This window comes from Hylobates moloch, unplaced genomic scaffold (genome assembly GCF_009828535.3).
Source record: "Hylobates moloch isolate HMO894 unplaced genomic scaffold, HMol_V3 SCAFFOLD_3, whole genome shotgun sequence".
Classification (NCBI taxonomy): domain Eukaryota; kingdom Metazoa; phylum Chordata; class Mammalia; order Primates; family Hylobatidae; genus Hylobates; species Hylobates moloch.
In genome coordinates, this window is record NW_026652278.1 from 58072079 (window position 1) to 58093817 (window position 21739).

A 21739-nucleotide genomic window follows, 5' to 3' on the forward strand; every position below is an offset into this window, starting at 1 on the left:
TTCATCGCTAATTGCTTGTGCATTCATTATAGGCTGACCAGGGCTAATTATCTAATTAAACTAAAGCTCTGCTGCCTTAAAGAAATTTCTATGCACTGTGATGTTGGTTGTCAATTCCTCAGCATGCCCTATTGAAATGTGTAGTTAACTCAAGTCATGTTTTGCTTTTCCCACTAGCAATACATGGGAGTCTTATTGCATGATAATTTGTTCTTAGAATGAAAAAAAAAATTTTTTTTCCTTAAAAACACATTGTGGAAACTAAAAATAATGACAAACATTTTAAACAAGAGCTCCTGCTCATTTTACTCAATGATCTATATCCAGGAAAAGTCAATATAATCTAGAAAGGGAAAACACAGACATAAAAACAAGTCAAATATCATTATATACATGCTACTGAGTGTTCTCTTCATGTTAAAAATACATTTAAAAGTGTCTTTTGCGATATCTGTGTAGATCATGGTATGAAATTAATATAATTTCATATCATTATAATCTTCAAAATTCATAGGATCCTTTTTTTAATGCTGGAAGGAAAGTGGTAAATCATCTAAACCAAATTCTTCAGTTTATAAACAAAGGAACTGAAGTTCTAAGAAGTGAAATGACTTGCCCCAAGTCACACAGCTGTTTGCTAGAACCAGGAGTAGAACTGGTGTCCTCTCAGTCCATTATTGTTTCCATGTTCAGTCCTGCTGTTCCACTTTCATATCGCACTGTTATTTCTCACACTTTCTCAGAATGCCGGAACAGAGCATCTATGTTATGTGGACAACGTTATTTTTGTTTGTTTTTCCAAAAGAAGGCTTTGATTAGCAGCATTTCATCTCTCCAAGAAAACACGTGTAATACCGCCCCTATTTATTTATTTCAAGTCAGTCAAATGCCCAGGAGTGTAATTTAAGGTGAATACTCAAGGGAGAAGCTTAAACAAACAAACAAACAACAAGGTATCATATGCCTTCTCCAACTAAAGAAAAAAAGATGATAAACTTACAGTGGATTTTATTAATCAGAGTGCTCAAACAATTTAATTGCATCCTGCTATTTTGTTCCTAAGGAATTTGATTCTAAACCAATGATCCATGACCATAAAGCAATATTTATTGGGTTGGCGCAAATATAATTATGGTTTAATGGCAAAAACCGCAATAACTTCTGCACCCACCTAATACGAAGCATTCTGTGGGAAAAGCATCTTCCAAGAAAGTACAATTTCATTCTAAAGAGTTTCCCCACCTTCATTTCCCTTAATCCCAGTATACAGCATCTCTTCCCCTGCAAGGACATAGAACTCTGGAACCCTATCCTGCCCCTTTCCCAGTCATTTTTCAGGCAGGCACCAGCAATGAACACACAGTTCTTTGCTGGCAAGTTAAGGAAGACAATTTTCCCTTTCACTGCCTCTTGAAGCTGAACATCAACTGTTTCACCACTTGTGATTCAAATCCATTAATTAAAATAAATATAAAGTAAAACTCTCTCAGCCAGGAGGAAGAGGACAGATGGGGAAGCGGAGGAGGTAGAGATAGCTGATGTCTTCTCAGAGGAAAAAAAAAGGAAAAGAAAAACAAGAAGCATGAAATGGGGCGGGGGGGGGAGTTAATTAAGAGAGGTAAAGTGTGTTTGAATTTAATTTACAGTTCACAACAATTTTAAGTCTCATAATAGTTGCATTGCTTAAACGAGAAGAGGAAAACCTCTCTAACACCAAATTGGTGGAGGGAGTGTTATAATCTTAAATCACCTCCAAAAATCATAATACGTGACCTCTGGCAGTGCTTCAGCCTGAGCTATAGCAAAATCGTCTCTTCATTAATAACTTGTGAAAGCCACACCTTCCCCCACCTCAACTATGCTCTGCATTCTACCAATTTTTAATTCTTTTTTCCCTTGCCTTTCATTGCCTGAAATAAGACAGTGGCAAGTAAGAGGAAAAAAAGAATAAATTTAAGTCCTTCTCTATCCCAACCCAATATGCACCAGTCTATAGAATTATGATTAGAAAATTGTGTCTATGGCATGTATCACACAACACAACCTCTGCAATTTATTAGTGCAATGTATACACCTAAAGTCTGACCCAAACATGAAAAAGCCCTGAACTTAGCATATTTAACCAAATAGCCTGTACTCCAAAGTGATATGATTTCAGACAACCACACAAATTTGAACTAGGGTAGGCAGAGTTACTTTATAAGATCTTAATGGAGATGGACACAGCTAAGAGGATTATAGTGTAATAATTTTAGATAAATGAAAGAAAATACATATGTTTGGTTTTGTCTGAATCAGTCTTGTGATTGTCTCTGTCCTCCACATTGAGCTAATGAGATGCTAGAAGGAATCCTACAGATAGATCATCTCTCACAGAAACTGGGATCCAGCAAAGGTGGACTTGCTCGGTAACACACAGCTAGTCAGTGGCAAAGCCATGACACCAGCTCCTCTGACTTCGAAATTATTATTTTTTCTTACAACATGACATTCATTCATAATAAGGAATGAGAAATATACACTCATGTTTTTTAAAAACTGAAAGGAAAGCCACAATATGAATAGAAAATATTTCAAATATAATTATGAATTAGTCTGAAAATGGGGACATTTTTATCTGTTTATTTACCATGTTCTATACTAATATAAAAGGCAGATATTGGAATAAGGTAGAAATGACTACTCGGGAAAAAATAAACCTTAGTTCCCACTTTAAAAACAAAAACAAAACAAAACTGCAGACTAGGAACTCTGAGCATGGGAGAATATCATTATAATCTTTTGTACTCTTTCCAGTGGATCGCAGTGTGACCAAAAGAAATGGGCAAATGAATTCTGAAGAAGATGTGAGTAAAAGCCAGAAGGTAATGTATCTTGTGAATTAAAGAAAAACAGTCCTCAGAGAGTCAAGAAGTAGGGGAAGAAGAACGAAGGGCAAAAGCACAAGCCTAGTTCCCAAAGAATGAAGAGATCCTAGAAATGAACAGGTGGAGTTAAATCCATATAGTCTGGGGGCTCTTCCAGCTCTCCTTGTTTCCTGGTTAATTAAGCAACTGTAAAGGAGGAGAAAAAAAATCTCAGCTTTACTCATGGTTCTGTGTGCTTCCCTCATTCCTAAATTTAATAGATGTGGGTAGGAGGTGGGATTTAAGCTGTATCAGTCTTACCTATCACCACAAAGCTGTCAACCTGTGAAAGAAAAAACATGGAGAAAATACATTTTGAAATAGATTGCTGAAGCAATAGCTCATCAGCAAGCCCTGTCAGCTGTACCTTCAAACAGATTCTTATCCTCACACTAGTTCTCTTGTCTTTCCTCTAGATTACTGCCCCTCATTCAGGTTTCCCTGCTGTTACACTCGCCCCACCACCAACCTCTTAAAAATGTAAAACAGATCAAATCACTCCTCTGCCCAAAGCTCTCCAAAGACTTCTCACTGCATTTAGAATAAAATCCAACTCCCTACCACAGCCTACAACTCCCTATTACCCCCTCCCACGGCCTATAAGGCCTACATAACACAATCCCTACTGGCCTCTCCACCTGCATCTCCCTCCAGGAACCTGGAAGCTCACTACGCAGTCTTAACCCCGCAGGTCTTCATCTTCTCTCCTAATTACACCAAGTTCCTTCCTACGTGGTCAAAGTTGTGATAGTCAATACCCTGTTAATAATCTTAAGGATGGTTCCTGGTCTTGGAATGCTCTGACCCCAGATTTTTCCATGGCTAACTCCTTAACATTCTAAACTGGCTTAAATGTTAACATCTGGTCTCTCCTGATAACCCAATTTAAAGTAACATACCACACACAAATAAATATCACACCATCCTATGACTGTGTTTTACTGTCTTCCTAAGTTATCTCTGTCTGAAAAGTATGTTGCTCATTTACTCGCGCTGTGTAACACTTCCATCCTCTCAAACATATACGTTTACTCGCAGGTAAACTCCTTGGGAATTTGGACTTTGTCTTCCTTTGCTCCTTGCTGAATCCCCAAAGCCTAGAACAATGCCTGGTACCCAGTGGATACTGTTTATCAAACAATTGATTTTGTCTATCCTAAACTTTCCCCAAACTTTGTCTCTGCTATGCATTTTCCTAGTTCACTATTTTCATAGTTCACTATCACTTCTCTTCCTGTCTGTTCCCTTTCAGAATTTCTTTTGGTCTCCATTTTGCTTATAACAACACTGAAGAATTACAGAATCAACAAGGATAAAAAAGAAGGATGTTAATGCTAATAGAAACCCTCTCAGCCTATGCTACTGGCAGTGGGGCAGAAGGGCAAGTAAACTGCTTCTTAAGGGCAAAAGCCCATAGAGTCAATATCACCCATTAGTGCAGCTCTGAATGAAGGGCAACATCAAAAGGAATTATGGAGGTAGACTCTTTGTGACCTAAAAAAGTACCACATGCCCTGTAGACACTCAGCAGTTCTTACAAACTTTTTTTTGAGAGACAGTCTCACTCTGTTGCCTAGGCCTGGATGCAGGGGTGCAATCATAGCTAACTGCAGCCGTGAACTCATGGGCTCAATCAATCCTCCTGCCTCAGCCTCCAGAATACACTACAGGCGTGTATCACCATGCTCAACTAATTTTTTAATTTTTTTTTTTTTTGTAAAGATGGGGGTCTTGCTATGTTGCCTAGGCTGGCCTTGAACACCTGTCCTCAAGTGATCTTCCTGTCTTGGCCTCCCAAAGTGTTGGGATTACAGGCATGAGCCACTATACCATGTCTGCCTGGTTCTTAAAATTTTTAATGTGCAAAAGATTCAGATGCAGTAGGTTTTGACATGATCTGGGAATCTGCACTTTTGACAGACACTCCCAAGTGATTCTGATACAGGCAGTCTTCGGAAACTTTGAACTCAGGCCAAAGGATGACTAGCAAATTACCAAGTAAGTGGTTTAAGCAATAATTTTTTTTATCTCTACCCTGAAGCTGATTCTCAAAACAAGTCAAATTCCACTTCAATACTTGCTTAGTATTAGTTAAATTCACTGGTCTTTAAGTACAACTTATAGCCATTTTAAACCTCTAATAGCTACTATGGGGCAGCTACTATGTTCTACATAGTGTCATCAGTGATTTACACAGGTATATTATCCCATTTTATAGATGAAAATTTTGAGCTTCAGTTAAGTAAGTGTGGACAACCATTAAGTGCAAGAGATCTGCATGTTAATATAGTCTGTGTTCCATGGAGTCTATACTTACCACTAATTATACCTTAATAGAAGTAAAACCAATAAACAAAAGTCCATATTTGTAAATAAAGGGGAGGAATTTTACTCTCAAATATTCCTCACTTTAGAAAAAGACTGTATGAAATTTATTTATGAGCTTTGAAAGTACATTTAAATAACGTAACAATGGCATGGCAACCTCTGAAAATGAATCAATCTTAACAATCCTTTCCTAAAGCAAATAACCACCCTCTTAACTAATGAAAGCTGGTTCACTATTTACAGATCTACCAGTGGTTCTCAAACTGGGCTAATAATCAAGAATCGCTTGGACAGGCGTGGTGGCTCATGCCTGTAATCCCAGCACTTTGGGAGGCCGGGGGTGGGGCGGATCACGAGCTCAGGAGATCGAGACCATTCTGGCTAACACGGTGAAACCCCGTCTCTACTAAATATACAGAAAAAAAAATTAGCCAGGTGTGATGGCGGGCGCCTGTAGTCCCAGCTACTCCGGAGGCTGAGGCAGGAGAATGGCGTGAACCCGGGAGGCAGAGCTTGCAGTGAGCTAAGATCGCACCACTTCACTCCAGCCTGGGCAATAGAGCCAGACTCCGTCTCAAAAAAAAAAAAAAAAAAAAAAGAATCGCTTGAGGAAGCATCTTAAAGATAAATCACAGGACCTCGCTGGGGTCCCCTTCCAAGCTGTGTAAGCTTTGTTCTTTCGCTCTTCACGATAAACCTTGTTACAGCTAAAAAACAAACAAACAAACAAAAAACAACAAAAAAAACATAGGCTTCACTCCAGTTCTTCTGAATCAGAATCTCTGAGGTGTGACCCCAAGATCTTTATTTTTTAAGCTCCCCAGGAGGTTCTGATGAGTAGGGTTCAGAACTTTTGTTCCCTTAACACCGACATTCTACAAATGAATAAATTGAGAACCTAAAAGGGTAGGATTTGCCTAACGACACACAGCTTGTAAGTACACACAGTAGGCTGGAACAACAATATCCTGACTCTCGTTTGGTGCTTTTACACCAATTTAAGCTGCCGTTTTTTGGTAAGACTGTACTTATCTCTGCTCTGCTGCTCATGCTTTGCTGGGTACTTAGTATGCACTATCCTACAACTTATTCCCTCATCTGCAATCTGGGAATAATAATAGTGCCTGCCTCTTAAGAGTTGCTGCAAGGATTAAATAGTATAACATTCATTATATAATGCACTTAACACAGTGCCTGGCATATTGTGAGTACTCATTAGCCAGGTTATGTAATCCACTAAAAAAGTATGCCTATTTTAACTGGAGAGGATTCACTCAACCACTCCAATTACAAAATGCACAAGAAACCCATGTTCAGCTTTGGAATCCAAAAAGACTTTAAACTCAGGGTTAAGTTTAAAGTCATAGTATCTAATGTCTTGCTTTTCTAGTCATTTACTTATGTCAAAAGTTAGTTCACGCCACAGAGAAGGATGCCTCTGTGTAGTGAACTAATTTCACAATTACTGATTGAACTGACTGTTGCAAACCACTTTTTCTCCTAGGATGCCTCAGAACCATCTAGTAACTCCATCTCTGGGTGACGACAGGGAATCTGCATTTATAAAAGCCCCCTCCCCCTTCTCAGGCAAACCAAGATTTGATAACCTCTACTATGTTCAGAATCCACGACCACTGTAAATGGCCTCTCAAGTCTCTGCAACAAAAAGCTATAGTGCTCTGTAACCAGAAGAGCAGCGTCATCAGGTCCTGATGCAAACAACAGATGGGCCCAGCTGGGCCGAGTAACCTTGATGATCACAGAGGACGGCCTGGACCCCCTCCCCTCCTAGGAAACACAAAATTACAAAAGCGCCCTCCTGCAATTCCCGTGGGAGACAGTGCTGCCTAGGCCGCTATGAGGAGCTAAGGCTGACTCAACAGCCTCCTTCCCAGGGGCAAGGCCAAAAGAAGGCGACCCTGCACTGCTAACCAGGCCCCAGTGCGGCGCCAAAAGGTTAACGACCCTCCTTGCCCCGTTCCTTATGAAGGCCAAGAGCCTCCACTACTCCGCGGGCCAGCTGGCGGAAGTGCGTCACTCCACCATGCGGGGGGTGCCGGGAGTTGTAGTCAAGTGGCTACTACTCTTTCACCCCGATTCATCTTTTTTAAAACAAGAAAAACACCTCTGCATCCTGAAAAAGATCGCTTTATGCCCAACATGTGTAATAGTTCCTCCATTTTCCAATCAACAAGGTGAACTGTCTCAGCGCTCAAGAGGAAGGCCGGACTACAAGTCCCGGCATGCTCCGCAGGGTCCCCGGGCGCCCGGCCACCGTCGTAGGTGCGGGCCGCATGAATGGAGCGCCGGGCGTAAGGCAAAGCCTGGCACCGTCCGCGCGGCCGGTATCTGCTCCCGGAGCGTGAGTGCGGGGTGTGGAGCGTGCGCGTGCGCGCTCAGAGGGGGCTCAAGGCGAGCGCGCCGGGCAGTTGCGGGCGCGTGGCTGCTGAGGTTGGCGGCGGTGCCGCGCGCCCGACGGGCCGGTGGTTGCGGGGCCTCCCGCCTCGACCCGGGCTGCCGGCAGCCGTGGCGGCCGCCGGGGACCGTAAGGGGCGGAGGAAAGGCGGGGGCCGGTCCCGGCACGCGGAGGAGCAGCCGACCATGCCCCGAGACAACATGGCCTCCTTGATCCAACGGATCGCCCGCCAGGCTTGCCTCACCTTCCGGGGCAGCGGGGGCGGCCGCGGCGCTTCCGATCGCGGCGCGGCTTCTGGCCCGGAGGCGCCGATGCCGCCGGGCTTCCCCGAGAACCTGAGCAAGCTGAAGAGCCTCCTGACCCAGGTCCGCGCCGAGGACTTGAACATCGCCCCACGCAAGGCCACACTGCAGCCGCTGCCGCCCAACCTGCCGCCAGTCACCTACATGCACATCTACGAGACAGACGGCTTCAGCCTGGGCGTGTTCCTGCTCAAGAGCGGCACGTCCATCCCGCTGCACGACCACCCGGGCATGCACGGCATGCTCAAGGTGCTATACGGCACCGTGCGCATCAGCTGCATGGACAAGCTAGACGCAGGCGGCGGGCAACGGCCGCGGGCCTTGCCGCCCGAGCAGCAGTTCGAGCCGCCGCTGCAGCCCCGGGAGCGAGAAGCCGTGCGGCCGGGCGTGCTGCGTTCGCGGGCCGAGTACACCGAGGCCAGCGGCCTCTGCATCCTCACACCGCACCGGGACAACCTGCACCAGATCGACGCCGTGGAAGGGCCTGCCGCCTTCCTGGACATCCTGGCCCCGCCCTACGACCCGGACGATGGCCGGGACTGCCACTATTACCGGGTGCTGGAGCCGGTCAGGCCCAAGGAGGCCTCCAGCTCGGCCTGTGACCTGCCTCGAGAGGTGTGGCTCCTGGAGACCCCACAGGCCGATGACTTCTGGTGCGAGGGAGAACCCTATCCAGGTCCCAAGGTCTTCCCTTGAAGCCACCGGTGCCCAGGAGCGGTGGGCCGAAGACGTGCCCTACCCTACCACAAGGGCTGTGTCTCTACCCCCTAGCCTGGGCGTTGGATCTACTGGAATGAGCAGCAGCCGCTTCCTCGGCAGCCTTGGGAAGCACGGGCGACTGGACAGCAGCCGCCGGGCACGGTTATGGGGGCGGGGTGGGCGGGGAGGCTAGATTGTTTCCTGGTACTGTCACTGCCACTGGGGCTTTGATTTGGAGGAATGGGGCAGGGGACTATCTGAAGCGCTTCCATCCTAAAGCCATAATGAAAATATCTTCCTCTCTTCCCCATTCTATACAAAATACTAAGTGGTTTTCTTCCCGCCACTCCCTACCCCTTAGGTAAATAGGGTTTATTTTCCACTCATGCCCTTATGCCCTTTTTTTTTTATAGTTTTAACTTATTGACTGTGCATGACCCAGTGGTTTGAATTGTTTTTAGTTCAAGTCATTGGTAAAAACTAGGTTTAAAGAGTTGAGCTACTGTTTAAAGTGAGCTGGCCTGCCTAATTAATTCCTTGTGAAAACGAAATGATTTTTTTCAGTTTGGTGATCACTCTCACAACATAACTATGCATGTAGAGGACAAGATTTATTTTCTTTCCTCCCTTTGCCCAGTAGCCACATCTGATTTACTCAGGCAGCATCTACTAAGAAATTCAGCACCTGCTTATCTCTGTGACATGGTCACTTAGAGCTTATCTTCCCTATGAATCTCTAGATCTGTGAGTTGAGCAGATTTCATGTTGCAGATTCACCTTTAATGCAAAGACTATTATCCTCACATGACTTTTTTTCTTGTCTTACTGTACCTTAAAAGGTGATAGAGTAATTCTGTATTTTCTAACGGGAAGATTCAAAGGAGCTGAATGTGTTATGCTTCCAAACAACTGAATGTAAAACACTCCTAGCCAGCTGTTGCGTTCCCTATGTTTATTTACTTCCAATATTTCACTGTAAAAGTAGGGAGAAATATTGATAGCTGTTTCACATTCTCTCAGGAACTTTAATGTTCCCGACTCGGGTGATTGCAGCTGTGGTGCTGGCAGTGTTGTCTCAACCCTCTCCCTAAAACGACTGAGTGCTGGGTACATCTAATGTGGTTTTCTGTAGGAAGAGATAGAAGGCACAGAAGATCACAGCTAGACAATTGAGAATTAACTCTACTACTAGCCATTTTAGGGCACCAAAACTTGGGATTAAACACTTCTTGCTTCCCACTCCCAACTCCTGAAATGAAGTCTTGCTATCTGTGACTAGTTTTATTTTTGTGCTTTTAATAGTCCGAGCAGTCTTACCTTGTTTACAGATGTATTGACACCATTTGCTTCAGGCCATGGAGCACTGTTTCTCCCTTTTTACTATTTATAGGATTCCTTTTTTTCACAAGACTTTTAATAAAAGCAAATTGTAGAAATAAACACATTAAAATTTGCCCAGCTGTCGTCTAAGCCCTCTTGATTGACTTGCCCAAGTGGCAATAGAGTTCTAATATCTATAATAAAGGGAGATTTGCTATTATTGGTGGAATGTTGACCCCGTATGTAGAGAAACAGTACGTGCCTTTGCCTCTTTATGCACACAGAGACCCAGGGTGAGGAAGTATTTGTTCCCAGTTTTTAAGATAGTATAAAAAAGCAAATACTTGGTGAGTGATTTAAAAATAAAACCAAAACACAAAAAGATATTCCACAGGACATGCCACTTTATTATAAAACCTGACACAGGCATAGTACCAAGTATTTCCTTCATTGTTGCTAAAATTGTTTTATTGTAGCTCCACATTCTGGTGTAGTTTAAAATGCCTTTGGGGGCAGTTTGAAGCAGTTCTTCATGCCACTTAGTTTGAAAATAAAATTCTAGATATGCAAATGATTTTCTTAGAAAACTTCACAAAATAAAAGGTGTTTTTTTTTTCCCATAGCACAGTAATGAATGTGGTTATCAATCACATACTTTTTTGGATTATATTGTAGCAAAAAGTTGATTAGCTTACCAAGATTATTAATAGCAATGTATGTGTTATAATACAACTTAGTACATTAAAGCTACAAAAACTCATCCTGGCTGTAGGATAGTAATAAAGGAAGAATTATGACTTCATTATGAAAAAAAGAAGTTTTAAAGTTTTCAATTACAAGCAATTTGGAAGAAAAAACCTAAGGTGCTTTTCAAAAGAGTAACTGAAATTTTTGCAGGCCAAAACAGCAATATGATATCTCAGATTTAGTTCAGTAAGAACAGTGAAACTTTTGGGTCACTAATAAATTCTGAGTAAATTAGTGGTGAAGACAAAATGTAACTTGTTTTAATGAGCCACTAAGGAAAGAATATGCTTATTACAAAGACAAAATGTGGTGCAGAAAGTATCTTGTACCTGTGTGCATAAACTGTTAGTCATGACTGACTTGGTGTGTTGCTATTGTGTTTCTATATACTCCCTCCAATATAGATAATGTTTTAATAACAACTGTGGGATAAAAGTTATCTTCCCCTTGGAAAGACTAATGAGCACAATGATATTAATCACTTTTATGGTGAATAATAAATGCAATAATTGCCTCATGGGTGAGAAATTGTCTGTCTAAATGCTTCTGAAGCTTTTAAAGTATCTGGTTCTGTCACTGGCCAGTTATATCAATGCAGAGTATTGTGTACCTACTTACTATTTTATGAGAATTGATTTTTACTAAGCCTGATTTGAATGGGTTGCATTTACACCAACTGCTATTTATTAATGAAAGTGATAGCCTGCTTTTTAAGTAGTATGTGTTTTGTCAACAGGAGAGGGTTTTCTGAGCTTTTAACACTAGTAACCATGAACTTCTTCCAAAATCCACACCTTTTATTCCCCTTTTTCATTGTCTCCTTGTAGGTGCCTCAGTCCTGGCATCTCGGGAGGACTCTGCCATTACTCATCTGTTACTGATTCTGAATCTTGTGCTCTAGCTCTACAGCCCAATGAAGAAGCAATATATCTTTAATTCAGGGCTTGCCTCTTGCTTTCCAACTCTAACCTGAGAGCAGTGCTACTTCTGTAATTGCAGGTCTAAATAACTTAAGCGTATATACAGAAGCCAATCGCTGATCACTTCCATTGCAATGAGGCATCTGTTGTCAAAGAAGGAAACCATTTGTCAAGTCCCTTATAGATACTGAATCTTCAAACCCAAATCCGGGGATGTTTACATTTCTGGATTAAAATCAGTGTACCTGTAATCCCAGCACTTTGGGAGGCTGAGGCAGGCAGATCACCTGAGGTCAGGAGTTTGAGACCGCCTGGCCAACATGGCGAAACCCGATCTCTACTAAAAGTACAAAAATTAGTCAGGCATGGTAGTGGGCACCTGTAATCCCAGCTACCTGGAAGGCTGAGGCAGGAGAATCGCTTGAATCCGGGAGGCAGAGGTTGCAGTTAGCCAAGATCGTGCCACTGCACTCCAGTCTGGGTGACAACAGCGAGACTGCATCTCAAAAAAGAAAGGAAAAAAAAAATCAGTGTACTTATGGAAAATGAAGACATGTTTCAAATTGTTTAGAGATAATTCTTACTTGATTATTGCAAGACAGGGAAAACCTTACCTGCTCTGATGTCAACAGTTTGATTACCATTAAAGGTTCACAATATATACTGTAAGATTATGTTGTACTAAAAACTAGTGGCCTTCTGCAGATTTCTAAAGCCCAAGTAATATACACTTAAAAATAGTTTATTTCCTTGAGAGTGAGCTTTGAAACAGCATGAGGGAAAACACATCTGAAGCTAATGTCTAATCGGACTATTTTGCTGTAACAGAAAAAACTTACTTTGTATTTAACCTAAGGAAAATAAGATAGTACTATACAAGAAAACAAAAATACTTTCATTCTGGAAGGAAAGAGTTTTAGGACTTATTTTCTTTCCTTATGTTTTGTTTTGTTTTCCTGTGGAATCTGTTTAGTTTTAGCTTCTGCTGGCAGCATTTTTGGGACTTGTGTTAATGCTGACCACTCTTCCCCCCACGCCCCCCCCCCCACACACACACAAGTGGTATTAAGTGGTTAAAATGTCACTGCAGCCATTTTTAATATATATAAAACAATTTGCCTTAATCTGATTAGCAGCTGGGATAATGAAATTAAATAGCCAGGTTTACGAAAACTTGTAAGCCTTATGTAGGTACAATCAACGCATTTTTAATATGAATTGAAATATCTCAAAAGCACTACGAATCTTTAAGGAATTATTCTCCAAAAGTGTATGTACAAGATTAGAAGAAGACATTTTTCTATGCTTTATTTCTAGAGCAATGTAAAAAATGAGACGTGCAAGAAGCACCCTGAACATTTTAAGCAGAGAGCAAAATCGGATTAAAGATGTTGACCTCACATGTTGAAATCTACTAGTAAAAGCCACAAAGTTGGCTCTGAGGAAATGCTGAGATGTGGTGTTCCTTATGGTATGTGTGTTAATGCTACCTCACCAAACCCACGTCAGGGTGAAAGTGATTATGTAACCAATTTTGCTGTCATCAAAATATCTTCTATTTTATTTTTGAGATGACTTAGTCTACTGCTTCGTAAGTAATTGTTAAGATTATCTTGATTGAAAATCCTCTAAGATTAGAATTTGGCAAGACAAATATATCTTACAAAATTTGGATATACTATATTTTAATATAATGAAATCTTGGTGGGAGGGAAGTATTCTTTAAAATCACGTAATTATCAAAATGTGGCATTGTCTTATACTTACCAAAGTTGGACAAGCAAGGATGATACTATGCCAACAAGCTGGGAAACAGGAACTAATGGGAAAACACCTGTCACTACAAAAATATGAAACAAGTTCTGAAAACTCTTGTTTCGTAGTAATAGAGAGATTCTACATCCTTGAAATAGGGATGGAGAAGAGATGTAGAAGAAAGCCATTCATTCCCTCCACAAATTAGATTTCAAATTCTAGTGCTGGTAAGGGCAAAAGGTGGTTTCCAGAGTAGCTGTAACCATCTGCTATTCTGAAATACAGGTTGAGTCGAGGGAGTCTTAACAGTGCTGAAGGGCAAATAGACAAAGGGATTTTCAGATGTCAGCTAAACAGTGGATGCTGCAGCAACATGTTACATTTGTGTAAGGATCCAGAAGTGGGTGAACTTAAATGATATTTAGGCCCAGATTTTACAGTAAAGATGATAACTTCACAAAGGCATCATCTGTTTACTTTGTGGCTAAATTATTTTTTGGTGAATTTATATTTTAAAACCACTACAAAAGACTTGCAGTAAAATGAACCCTACAGTATATTCTTTGCAAACCCTTATCCAGTACCATGGAGGACTATATTGGCCTGTTTAGTTTAGATTATCTTTGAGATTTTCTTGAGGCACCTATCTTATCTAATGAGCTGAGTATTTTGATAGTCACTTCTAGACCCACCAAACCTTTGGCAGATCAATGATTCTTTCAAATAGGGGGTAATCAATTGGGAAGTGAAGGTTGGAGAGAAATGAGTCCTGGGGTAATTCCTTTGACAACCCATTCATGCTGTCATCAGCAGCGTCTGGGAGCATTTTCGATCTGAAGAGATGATAGCGCTTTTCAAAAAGTTTTCTGTGGTCATGAGACTAATCCTGGAAGCTGAAAGTCATTTCCAGCTTGACCACGCCACCACACTTTCCACAAAGCCACATCTCGTCTGAGTTCTAGACCCTGGTCAGGGTTCTGAAAGCGGTTGCAAATGTGTAGTCTCCGAGTGGGCACTTGTTTGTAAGTATTTATTTTCCGGAGCCCACTCAGGAGCGGAGAGAAGCTATAGGCTGTTAGAGACAACGGAACAATGAGTCAAAACAACGCCTCCCCACTTTTACACTAATGCATGGGGGAAATCCCCAGAACACTAGTGTTTGATTATGAATGGAGCCTGCTTTGGGGTTGGTGTCCACAGGCTAGCAAAGAAGACCTGGAGACCATGGTTTGGTCAAAGCATTTTCACTGGTGCTTAGTGCTGTTTTTAAAAAATATTCCCACAAAGACAATGACTGTTTAATTCCCACCCAGTATTTCAGAAATGATTTCTGCAACAAAAATATTGTTGAAAAGTATTTATTTACACTATAGTCACAAACCATCCATTATCTGAACTTCAGTTAGTGGTTTTGCGTTAGAATAGATTTATTTTTTCACAACTATTAAGAGCTAATGACCAAACAAATCAGCTCCAGTAACATTATGTACATTCTTATCTGAAATTTGACTACAAAGGTAACACTTTTAAGTCACAAAACAAAGCATACAAAAATATACTTTCTAAAAAAAATTCCAAATATTAATAGGCAGAAATATACAGCCATACTAAACTCAGGGAGTGATTTTTTTTTCCATAATAAGGCAACCCATTTACATGCAGACCCTGTAACATTGTCTACATCACACAAGGCACCAAGGACACTTCCAACACAATTGCATGCATCCTAGTTTCAGAGAATATATGTACATCCCCCTTAAATAAGTTAATCTCTGACTCATTTCAAGAGATCATAAATGCTTTACATTTTTTCCCAAAGATTCAGAATTTAGAGAACAGTGTACATCAAAAATACACAAAATCTGAGTGGATATACACTGAAAAAATAGCCTACATTTCTCAAACAACTCGAAAAGGAGCAGATATTGCTATGTCCCTCCCATCACATTGCACTTCTGTTCTCTGAGTTTATAATACATATTGCTTCAAGGGTTGAGACAACTAGATATGCTCTGATTCGCCATTCTAGGGCCACAGAGTGCGGCATAAAGGCCATACTTCACTCACTGTACAATGTCCCCCAAATCAGTCCCAAGCTATAAAGTGCACATCAGTTTTGCTTGTCTTTTTGCTGTCCCCACTTGAAGGGATCAGCATCTCCCAACCTATTGTAGAAAACGTCTTAGATCAACTCTGACATCCAGGGTCAAAAAACCTGTGATGGGTCAAAATAAGGGGAAGTGGGGTAGCAAAACCTAGTCAAACAACCCTCTAAAGCAGGGTCAGACCTCAGCCCTCTTGGCCAGGGGTCCCCACACCACACCACCGCCTTCTGAGCCTCCCCTTTGCCTTGGGTTGATAGTCAACTCACCTAAGAGAGACTAGAATGGGCTAAGTTTTAGGAAGAACCTGCTTCTAGGTGGAAAGGGGGCAGTGCTATTCCCACCAAAGCCCTTTGCCCAACAAAGGGAGAGAGGGACAGGGAAGGGTGGTAGTGTTTGTTGTGCAGCTCCAGTGGACAAAGGGCCTCCGGGACCTTTGGGAGCTGGTGTGTCAGCCTGAGTCTCATCTCAAGGTGTCCGGGTCCGAGAGGAGCAAGGGGCGAGCGGCCCTCCACCAAGAGTGCTGCTGTTACTGCTGCACAGGGTACCCCCAGGCTGCATGCCCCCAGAGCAGGAGGCTGTAGAGGGGGCTGGCACTGATGCAGAGGGGGCACTGCTTTTCCGCTCTTTCTGTCTCAGGTGGATCTTGGTGTGGCGCTTCCTCTCATCACTCCGGGCAAACTTTCGGCCACAGTAGTCACAGGCGAAGGGCTTCTCACCGGTGTGGGTGCGGATATGGGTGGTGAGGTGGTCACTGCGGCTGAAGTTGCGCATGCAGATCCGACACTGGAAGGGCTTATGCCCAGTGTGGATTCGGATGTGCCGTGTCAGCTCGTCAGAGCGGGAGAATCGCCGGTCGCAGCCTTCTGCTGGGCACGGGTAGGGCCTCTCGTGCACTGGCGTCTTGCTAGGTCTGTTGGGGTACTTGCGAGGCCTCAGAATGGGCCGCAGTGGCAGGTGGTGTGGGTTATAGGCGGCGGCAGCTGCTGCTGCTGCTGCTGCTGAGCTGCTACCAGGCAGCCGGGGTCCCTCGCTGCCTCCACTGGCCCCTGGTCCGGTTACCCCAGCACTGGGGCCCCCCAGGGTAAAGTTACGGATCGTAGAGAGTGGAGTGAGTGGAGGGGGCACCCGCAGGGTGTCCAGGGGGCAGGGAAAGGGCTTACGGTCTGGGCCAGCTGTACCATGTAGGTCTCTCTGGCACTGAGATGGAAAGAATCCAGGATAGTCTGGGATCATCGGGAAGAGACCTGGGTCCGTAGCAGGCTTGGGGGACGGATAGGAAGGAGGTGGTGGGTAGGCCAGAGAGGAAGAGGTGGAGGTGGTGGCTGCTGACAGGAAGGCAGAAGGGTCCTGGTAGAGGTCTCCTGCACAGCCAGAATAAGGAGGAGGAGGCGGTGGCGGAGAGTACAGGTGGTCCAGGTCAGGCTGGGTCTGGGACATGGTGCACACACCCAGGGGTCCTGTGGCCAGTGGGTTGGGGGAGGCAGAGGTGACGCTGGACGAGGCTGTGGTCGAAGCTGGGGAAGTGACCCCTTGCAAGATGCCTGCACTCACAATATTGATGATGCCTTCTGGGTAGCAGCTGGCACCAGGGTACTGAGGGTCAATGGAGAACTTGCCCATGTAAGTGAAGGTCTGGTTTCTAGGTGCAGAGACGGGAGCAAAGCTGCTGGGATATGGGAGATCCAACGACCTCTTCTCTCCAGTCATGTCAATGTTGATCATGCCATCTGGGGAGGGAAAAGGCAGAATGGAGGTGGAACAATGAAAATACAGCCAGGACTCCCTTCTCACCCCCGCTCACACAGGTCCATTTCCAAGGCCCAGAGTCTCAGCACTGTAGAGCTGTGGCAAAGTCCAAAAGGTGGGGAAATTGAGGCCCACAGAGTGTAAGAAGAGGCCAGCCCAACTGTGGCAACCCATTGACAGTACAGAACTTAAGAACTACCTCCAAAAAAGCAGAATGAGCTTTTCCCAACTCCCCTCCACCCCCAGCCATCTGTGGCTCTAGTCCCCAATAAAAAACACCCAATAATAGCAACAACAATATTTTTAAAAGCCTCATCTGCCCGGAGCTGCTCTCCCTCTTTTTTGCCTAGGGGTTCCACGGCTGAGGCACCAGGACAAACACCACCCAAGAATCGACCTATCCCAGTCAGTGCCGTGATGGTGCCAAACCGAGAGGAGAGCCCGAGAAGGGGGTGGGTTATTTCCCGGCTGCTCCCCATCGCCGGCGCCTTGCGCCTTTTTCTCCCTCCCTCTCCCGCTGCGCTTCAGCCGAGGGCTGCTGGAGGGAATGGGGGCTGTAGAGGAAGTAGTCCGTAGGTTTCCGTGCCCTCCCAGTCTTCTCCGCCTTTCCCGACAGCCGTGCGTCCCCGCCTCAGCCCAAGACCAGTGGCCCGGCTTCGAGGAAGGCGCGGGGGCCGCGAGAGACGACTTTCCACTGCATCGCCAAGGAAACCGGCATCGCCGGTGCCCCCGCGGGCCTCCCTCGGCAGTCCGGGGGCTGCTTCCCGCCGTTGCCCGCCCTCCTCCACCACCCACTCCCTGCCTCCGCCGGCCGGAGCCCCCGCCTTGCTAACCCCCTCAACTTCGCGGGCGGCGCGCAGGTGGGGGCGCGCCTCCAGGCCGCAAGAAGGGAGCGCTCCGAGATTTTCCCGGGGTCGGCTCTGCCCAGGAGAGAGCTACCGACGCTTTCCCCTGGCGCTTCTCCGCCGCTTGGCTCTCCAGGCGCGCATCTCTCCCCGGGAGCCGCGAACTTTACCGTCACTTCGCCCCTGCCCCGGTAGAGGGGAGGTCGAAGTGCTGCCGGCCAGAGGGCCTGCGCAAGCCTCGAAGCCCGGGGGGACGCCTCTTCCACCCCCATCCCTGCGCTCGCCCGGGGCTGGGCGCGCCGGGGCGCACGCACGCCGGTTTGCTGGCGACCTGGCGCATCTGCCCGCGCGCCCTGGTCTCAGCTGTCGCAGGTTCCTCCTGCACCCACTTCCAGTCTTCAAAGCCAGTGCAGTCAGCACCGTCCACCTGGAGCCCCAATCCTCTCCTGCGATTCCCGCACATCCACTGCACCCCATCCACCACCTCCGGGCCGCGCAGGTCCGGGCCTGCGAAGACACGCGGCTTACCTCCGGCCACTCCGTTCATCTGGTCAAAGGGGCCTCCCAGTTCGGCATTGGGAAAGATGGTCACCGACGTGGCGGCGAGGTCCTCCACCGGGTAGATGTTGTCAGACAGCTGGTGCACAAAACCACTGAGAGTTACTGGGATTTTGTCTACGGCCTTGGCGGTCATCATTTGCTCCTCGCACAACCTGGAGACCCAACTCCCTCGCTACCTGGAGTGTCAGAAAAGCCGTTTTGGAGAGGGGTTGGACTGAGCCTGGGATGGTATCTCCTTTTGCCCTCCACACTTAAAAACAACCACCACACACACCAAAAAAAAAAAAAAAAAAAAAAAATCAACAGAAATAAAAGTAGCAAACAAGTTGCTGTTTTTTAAGAAATAAGAAAAATGTCTATTTGCCACTGACTCTCTCCTGTCTGTGTTCCGGCTGCTGGGAAGCCAGGAGTTGCTGGTGTAGTGTTATTATACAGTCAGTGTGTCCCCTCGCCGAGCTATTAATCAATTGCTCCTCGCTCAGTTAGACGGAAAGTGTTGCTCTAAGTATTTATGGGCAGGTCTTCAATACCCGTGACGTCGCTGCCCATATATGGACTGAGGAACAGGGCTGGGCCAGGCGGCTTTTGCCGTCACATGGCTGATTTGCATACACGGGCTCGGCCGCGCGGACTCCGCCGCGCGGACTCCGCCGGGCTCGCGACTTCCAGCTCGCAGGCGGCGGGGATCGCTGGGGTCCCGGGCGCGCGGCCCTAGCTGCAGCCTGGGTCCGGGGCACAGGGATCGCGGGGGAGAGGGCGCGCCATGGACCCAGTCACAGCCACAGCATGAGAGCGAGCTGCTCCGGGCTGCGGCTCAGCCTCCCCGGGCGGGGAGGAATTCCGGTTCTCTGGGACTTTCCAAAAAAGGCGAAGATCCGGTGCCGGCGGCTCCGCCTCCCTAGCCCTTGTTTGGGAGCCATTCCGGAAAATTAAACTTCGGAAAGAAACCGAGCGGAGCCGAGACACTACAGTCAAACCCCTACTCACTTTCTTGGCAGCTCAAAACCGCAAGCAAAAGGAGGCAGCGAAGAAAAAAAAAAAGCTACATGCATTCACGGAAGCTGACTGCTTTTTTCTGAATTACTTGGTGGAAAGAAGTGGCTGGTGATAAGAGTGAATGCGTATTGCTTTTTTGGAAAGTCTGTTCTATTTATACAGGAGCGAAAACGGAACAGGTTTGAGTTGTTTGTTTGTTTAAGTATTTTGGGCACCTTGGGACTGGGAGGGTAAACCCTAGGAGGAGCAGAATTACTGTGGGGAGCTTCGAGAGAAATCCTCAGCCGGAGACACCCTCCTTCCTCTGCCCGCGCGCTCCCCGCCCCCCTTCAGCTGCTGCGCGGAGCGGGCGCCCTTCCCGGCGCGTCTGGGCGGTCGGCTGCGTGGGGGCGTCCAGATGGAAGCTTGGACACTCACCCTGCCCCTCCACACACACACACACACACACTCACACTCGCTCCACTTCCGCTACACACTCCCGCCCCCGCTGCCCTCTTCACACACCCGCTCACACACCTTGCACTACACACCTCCCTGTTGACTGAGCCCGCGCGCCCGCGTTGCCACCAGTGTCCCGGCGGCAGAGCGGGCTCCGGGCTCGCCAGACAGGAGGCTCTATGAAGACACTGTCCTAACCTTCACTACCTGTCCCTGCAGCCACAGAATCCCCCTGACCCCCATAGCCCACGATCCAGGACAGCGCCCTGCCCGCACCCGAGCCAGAATACACGTACTAGAATAAATATTTTCTCTCCCTCGCCAAAAAACACCTCGGTGAGCCCAGCGCGGTCCTCAGTGACGGCGGAAAGCATCTCTAATCACTTTCAAGACGCCATCCCCATCCCCCAACCCACTCGTTTTACTTTGCGAGACCCCGGTAGAAACCCTTCTGTTTAGTTCCCAAAGCAATTTTTAAAAACTTTTCCAAAGTCCAAATAGCAGCAGGTTCTGGCTTGCTGGGCGCAAAGCTTCTACCTCCCAGTGCTCCCCAGCCCGCAATGGGTAGCCGGGCCTGGCCGGGACCCCACAGGAGGCTGGTCCCTGGTGCCCAAGTCCAGCGCACCGCCGCCTGCATGGCTCATTCATGGTCGTTTGTGCAGGCTGCGAACTGCCCCAGAGCCCTTTCCGGCTCCAAAGCCGCGGAGGCCAGGGATAATGCGCAGGGTCAGCCTCGCGGGCCTGTCCTGTCCCTTTTTCACCCCCCGCCCGGAGCGGCCCTAGCCTAGTGTGGGCCGGGGCGGGCGGGAGTCACGGCGCCACTCCGTGGAGGGAGCGCGGCGCTGCAGGCGGCTCTCCAGCCGCTCACCTGCCTCGACCGCTGCAGCCGTGCGCCAGCTCTCGCCAGGCCCAGCGCACCGCGGTCAGGGCTCTGAGGCGGCCGGGAGCGGTCTCTCTCTCTGCTCTTCCACTCAAGCGCTGCTTCTTCCCCTCCCTCCAAAACAGCAGGTCTCCAGCGGCCGGCCATCTCTCTGACTTAAGTCACCCAGAGCACATTTGGGAAAGTTTCTCGCTCGCGCTGTGCGCTTTTTTCCAATTGGGGATGAAAGGGACATGGAAAGAAATCGCAGCAAGATTAGCACCCTAGTAGATACCCCACCCCCAGCAAAAATATGCAAAGTCCTATTTCTTAAGGAAAGAGAAAGAAAGAAAAAGAAAGAAAGAAAGAAAGAAAAAAGAAAGAAGGAGAAAGAAAAGAAAAGCAAGAAAAGATAGCTGCGTTCTTACCACGTGCGCCAGCCCACTCCGCCTGCGCTCCGGCGGGTCCCGCGGCCCCCGCGCTGACCATGGGCAAGACGACGCCTCGGAAGGGTGTCCGACTCGCATCTCTGGCCCTGAGTCCGAAAGAACGGGGGAAAGCCGAATTATGCAAATACGGATCCCTGCGATGGGGCTCGGGTTACGGCCCCCGCCGGCCCCTTAGGTGAGGCACCCACCGGCGGCAAGCGCGGGCGAGGCGACTGCTCGCGCTTCGCTCCTCTCTGCGCACGTGGGCGGACCGGCAGGCGGGCGAGTTGCCCGGGCCGCCCCGCGACTGGCGCTGCTGCCAAACCCGCCGGCGGTCGCCGCGCGCCACCCCGAGGGGGAGCTCCTGG

The 21739-nt window shown here is 46.8% G+C and overlaps 2 protein-coding genes across 4 annotated transcripts; one reads left to right on the plus strand and one right to left on the minus strand.

Moving 5' to 3' along the window:
• The first annotated feature begins 7495 nt into the window (after positions 1–7495).
• ADO (2-aminoethanethiol dioxygenase) lies at positions 7496–11077 on the plus strand. The gene has a single exon (XM_032138177.2). The coding sequence runs from the start codon at positions 7836–7838 to the stop codon at positions 8646–8648; it is 813 nt and encodes a 270-aa protein (XP_031994068.1). The 5' UTR covers positions 7496–7835; the 3' UTR covers positions 8649–11077.
• Positions 11078–14735: 3658 nt separating this feature from the next.
• On the minus strand, positions 14736–21470 carry EGR2 (early growth response 2). 3 transcript variants are annotated; one of them, XM_058436282.1, is made up of 3 exons: positions 21372–21470; positions 18618–18726; positions 14791–17225 (listed from the first exon to the last, which is right to left on the minus strand). In XM_058436282.1, the coding sequence occupies exons 1-3, from the start codon at positions 21468–21470 to the stop codon at positions 15964–15966; spliced, it is 1470 nt and encodes a 489-aa protein (XP_058292265.1). In that variant the 3' UTR covers positions 14791–15963. The 3 variants fall into 3 exon arrangements, with proteins under 3 accessions (XP_031994080.1, XP_058292265.1, XP_031994097.1); XM_032138189.2 differs by lacking the exon at positions 21372–21470 and having other exon boundaries at positions 14736–17225; positions 18618–19134; XM_032138206.2 differs by lacking the exon at positions 18618–18726 and having other exon boundaries at positions 21372–21405.
• Between the last annotated feature and the right edge of the window lie 269 nt (positions 21471–21739).